Source organism: Octopus bimaculoides, chromosome 3 (genome assembly GCF_001194135.2).
Source record: "Octopus bimaculoides isolate UCB-OBI-ISO-001 chromosome 3, ASM119413v2, whole genome shotgun sequence".
NCBI classification, from domain to species: domain Eukaryota; kingdom Metazoa; phylum Mollusca; class Cephalopoda; order Octopoda; family Octopodidae; genus Octopus; species Octopus bimaculoides.
The window spans coordinates 165961940-165966969 of NC_068983.1; the positions used below are offsets into that span (position 1 = coordinate 165961940).

General features: G+C 35.1%; 1 protein-coding gene across 1 annotated transcript in view; it reads right to left on the reverse strand.

Moving 5' to 3' along the window:
* Positions 1-52: 52 nt before the first annotated feature.
* LOC106867350 (uncharacterized) overlaps positions 53-5030 on the reverse strand; it is a 15329-nt gene continuing 10351 nt past the window's right edge. Inside the window, exons 2-3 of the mRNA XM_014912199.2 lie at positions 3088-3405; positions 53-1797 (exon numbers count right to left, since the gene is read on the reverse strand). Of these exons, the coding sequence (XP_014767685.1) occupies positions 1202-1797; positions 3088-3382 (891 nt within the window). The 5' untranslated portion in view covers positions 3383-3405 and the 3' untranslated portion in view covers positions 53-1201. The remainder of the gene's footprint in view (positions 1798-3087; positions 3406-5030) is intronic.

The following is a 5030-nucleotide window of genomic DNA, read 5'->3' on the forward strand; positions in this document are numbered from 1 at the left end:
CTCAATCAAATTTAATTTATCAAAAATTAAAATTAAATTAAGTTTCACAGTATATAATATATAAATATATAATTTAGAGAAAAGAACCAAAGTTCATGAACTCATCCATGAAAATCCAGTCACATATAGAAAAATTTAATAAGTAACAAAAAATATTCCTTTCTAGATGGAATGGGGATATCCTTCAAAGATGAATTCCAAAACAGCAGCTCTATTCTACCTGTAAATTCCATAACTAATGAAAATTAGAAGTTAAATACAAACAATAGACATTATACATACACTTAAGACTTCGTTGTGATCTGAACAGAACCACTTCTGACAGAGAATCGGGAGCCCTTTTGAGCATTCTATTTTTCTTGCTGGAAGGGTTCCCGACCCATGTGCAAAGAGGGGTTAGATGATGGGGGTGGTGTTTTCAAAGGGCTGGCATGTGTAACCTGATCACCTCTGCCAATCAAACTCCCAACCCATGAGCTCCCGTCGCGACTCTGATTCTGCCCAAATTTGACGTCGATGTTACTTAGTTTGGTTTGAAAGAAAGAACTTGATTAGCTCAATAATCCTAACTTAATCCCGGGCAAAGCCAGGCTATACTGCTACTTAGACATATATCTCCCTTGTTTTTACATGGTTTTTGATTTACACTTGACTGATGGACCTAATCAGTCATGTAGTCCCAGGGTCAGCTGTACAAACCATTTAGCTTTGTCCAAAACATGCAACTACTATACTCTGGAAACAGTTATGCTTTCAACTTTTTACATCTTGACTGTCATTATCAACAGAACAACCACACACACACACACACACATTTGCACGCAGCTTCTATACTCTGGTTGCAGATCTCCAGTTATAACTACAGATAATAGTGTTTTTGGTACCAAATGCTAAATCAGTAACCAAAATATAGGAAGATGGCAGTAAGCACTATAAGGTATTTATAATGCCTAAATAAATAGTTTTAACCCTTTTGTTAAAATACACTACCTTTGTTTTAATAAATTTTGATAATAATTAGGAATATTTTGTAAAATAACTGTCATATTATGTTGGTGTTTGATATATAACATGAAATTTTGATGGAAAGATGTAAATCTAGTGTACTTTAGAACAGGAAATTTGTATCATTGAAACGAAAACCGGTTTTGGTTCAGTTGGTGCCAAAAGGGTTACAAAAGAAGCATCCTTCAAACTTGATTTAGAAAATGCTTTGGAGGACCTCAGGACATGATGCAGAATGGTTCCTTTCATAGCAATCATTGTATGGGACAAGCAAATCTGTTTTCTTATCAATGTATTCTTCATTAGAATCACTTTCACTGGGTGCCAGAGTAAAACATGAGACTCCAGGGTCCCAGTTTTGAAGAGCTGTTGTATTATCAACAAAAGAAATCACTGGTTTATCAGACTTGTATGTCACTTTAGCAAATGGCGTGTCGCCTTCAAACAACAATTGTCCATTTAACAAAATACTTGGTCTGTTGTGAGGTTTATAGGCAGGTTTCACTTCCTCGTCAATTAATTTGTTTGTCTCCAACTCATCTTTCTCTGTATTGTCAACATCGTCTGACATATCTTCTTCCATTCCTGAAGATTTTTTTGCAGTCTTTTTGTGGAACTTCTTGATAACACAACTAATGAAATTCAAAATCAAAATGATACTTAAAACACACAGTATGAAAACTAAAATGTTTAAAACCATCTTCAAGTGAATCAATTCTGCTTCTGGATTTGGAATCTGACCAATTTTTTTGGACGTAGCAAAGAAATGGGTTGTGCATTCCACTGAAGTCTCTGAAACAAATGAAACTATATTGGAGATTACAAACACAAATAATAATAATAATTATTATTGAAGCAAAAAAAAAAGATATGACTGTAGAGAACAAGAAAAAGAGAAAAACAGTGTAATATGATGGGTTTTGCAAAGTCCTTTTTGATAAGAGAGTGGATACCAAAGAAATTGAGAAATACGAAGACTTAGCCAAAGAGAAATGAACAGATTATGGAAGGCAAAAGTGAAGATTGTTCTTGCGGTATTTGGTGCATTTGATACCACATCCAAATTGCAATCTAAGAGGCTGAAGAATACTGGAATTGAGACATGCATTACCAAACTGCAGAAAAGTGCAATTCTGTATTCTGCACAAATTCTAAGAAAGATGCTTGAGGTTTGAGGAGACTTGTTCTCACCAAACCTCAGGATAACGTACCTCCTCATTAAATTAGCTCATTATAGCTTTTGAGTAGTAGTAGTAGTAGTTTCTACTACAGGCACAAGGCCTAAAATTTTTGGGAGGGGAGAGGACAAGTTGGTTACACTGACCCCCCCCCCCCCATCCATGTTCATGGTGGTAGTAGTAGTTTCAAATGTTGGCATAAGGCCAACAGTTTTCAGGTTAGGGGGTTAATCAATTACATCTACCCCAGTACTTGACTGCTATTTTATTTTATTGACCCCCAAAAGGATGAAAGGCAGAGTTGACCTTGGCAGGATTTGAACTCAGAAGAAATACTGCAAAATATTTCTTTCTTTGAAGAAAGCCACCAAGGAAATAGGCCCAGCAGCAAGAACTAGCTCAAGGTGGCCATGGTTGAAAAGAAACTGCAAGTGGAACCGTTCTGTAGGGGAAGACTAGTTCCCTGCCCCACTCAGGTGAAGTGCGCAGGCTAAGGGGCAGAACACTTGTGACCCTGAGATATCTGTTGGCGCTAATGGAAGGGCTTTCGAAGAGCAAACCTCTGAATAACCCCTGCAGTTTCTCTGTATGGGGCAAGGCATCTCCGATATTTATTCCCCCTCACTTTCTGCTGCCTTAGAGATGACGAGAAGAATCAGCCCAAACACTGGTGTTTTATTCGCTGACCCCAGAAGGGTGGAAACAATGTTGGCCTTGGTGAGGCCTTTGCCATTATTGAGCTGCTGATTGGAACATAAATTAACATGAAATTGTGAAGGAAGATTTTAATTTAGATCACTTTCAAGTAAGAAACATGTTTCATAGAACCATGGTCAGTCCAAGATGAGTTAGTCTCAAAAGGGTTATTAATCTTTATTACTCTTTGTTTATAAACTTGCTTTACCTTTTTTCTCCGGAAGGTGACAGGTGGCAGTAAACGTCTGCAAGTTACACAAAGCTTTGCAGCTGAAAACCTGTGCTGTACGTCTGTCACTTATTCTTATTTTTGAAAAATATCCATTATGGAATTTTGGTTGTTTACTAATGGTCAAAACCACTTCTTTGTGAGTGTCCTGGTCTATTTCTTGTACCCACCAAATATGTTCACATTTCAAGTGTGTGTCTGTTAAATCTGTTACTTTACAATTTAAAGATTGTGTGTTGTTGGTGTTTCCAGAAGATTCTTTCACAGTAATCATTATTTGTATCTGTCCTTCTACATCTAAAAACGATGAAATAAAAAAAGATTATTTATTTGAAATTATGAAATCTACAAGAAATGTTAGTTTTTGTTGTATCTTTCATATTTTTTATAGAAAAAATTCTTCCTTCATTTCATTGAGGAATTTTGTTGTATTTTTATGAGTTGACCAAAATTAAAGGAACAATAACATAACACCTAAAAAAACTTCCCAAGTTAGTGGAGAAATTTGATGTTTTGTACAAACTTCTGAAGGCTGGTAGCTGTTGGAATTTGGGGTAAGAATTTAACCTTTTTGTTGACATATTTCTGCTGAAATACTCTGCCTTTGTTTCATTTAACTGTCATTATTAATCTGGTGTTTGGGACATGAAATTATGATGGAAGGTTTTAATTTATATCGCTTTAAAACAGGAATTTTGTATTATTAAAACCAGGAACCATCGTTAGTGGGTTAATATCAAAAGTGGGTTAATTTCAACCAGCTGAAAATGGGTAGATTTACTTCTGAGGGTAGAGAACATAGATTCGATAGATTTTTCACAAATTAGTAAATTCAAAGTGTCAGAGAGTTAAGCCTTCTTTAGCATTTAAACCGGTCAAAATATTCTGTCTGTTTTATGCTCAAATTGGCCAGATCTGGTTTCTTACACCTACCTGACAATGTCATTCTAAAAATCAAAATCTCATCGCTACAAGATAATACATGATTAATTCAAAACAGTGTGAAAAAATAAGCATTACTTCTGACAGAATAATAGGAATGCTAAAGAATTAAGCAATTGCTTTTATAAAACAGCCGTAAACTCCCACAAAACCATTTCCTGTTGCTTCAGGTTCAGCTATACCACTGAACTTCTCTCCTACTCGTTTCTGTTGAAATGCACCGGCTTTGTTTCAATTAATTTTGAAATAATGAAGAATTTAGTAAAATAACTTATGTCGTTATTAACCCGTGAACATTCAGATTATCTTATTAAATGTAATGTTTATTTATTTACATTGTTTTGAATGAATCATGATTCATCTCATAAATTTAAGATTTCAATGATGCAATTGTTTATTTTTAGGATGACATTGTAGGGAAGGTTTGAGGAGCCAGATCTGGCCAGTTTGAATGTAAAACAGATAAAATCTATGGGCCAGATATGGTCTACTTAAATGCCAAAGGGTTAATCTGGTGTTTGGAATTAGCCTGAAATTTTTATGGAAGGATCAATTTAAAACACAGAGTCTGTATCATGGGCCCAGGGACAATCTCAGGTAGATCGGTATCAAAAGGGTTGAAATATTTTTAACCAAGTACCAAGATATGTGTCATTTGAAAGTTGTGTCACGGCTGATATACAAGATTCTCTACAAGAGTAAAGGTTTTAGTGATAATTAAACAGGTTTTATATAAATAAAGCAGAGTAGAAAAGAATAACATTGTATGAGATGTATTTATCAACATGAGGCCCCTCGGTTCAATATTGAAATGGTGATCAGATATTAATGTGGTGCTACTGTATTTAAATTGTTGTCAACCTGTGAGAGAGAAATTAAATCTTTTCCATGTAAGATAATCCACCAAACCTTGTAATTCAAAGCTAACACTTATTCAGACAATCAAGAAAGCTTTCTTTATTTTTGTATGAGTGTGTGTG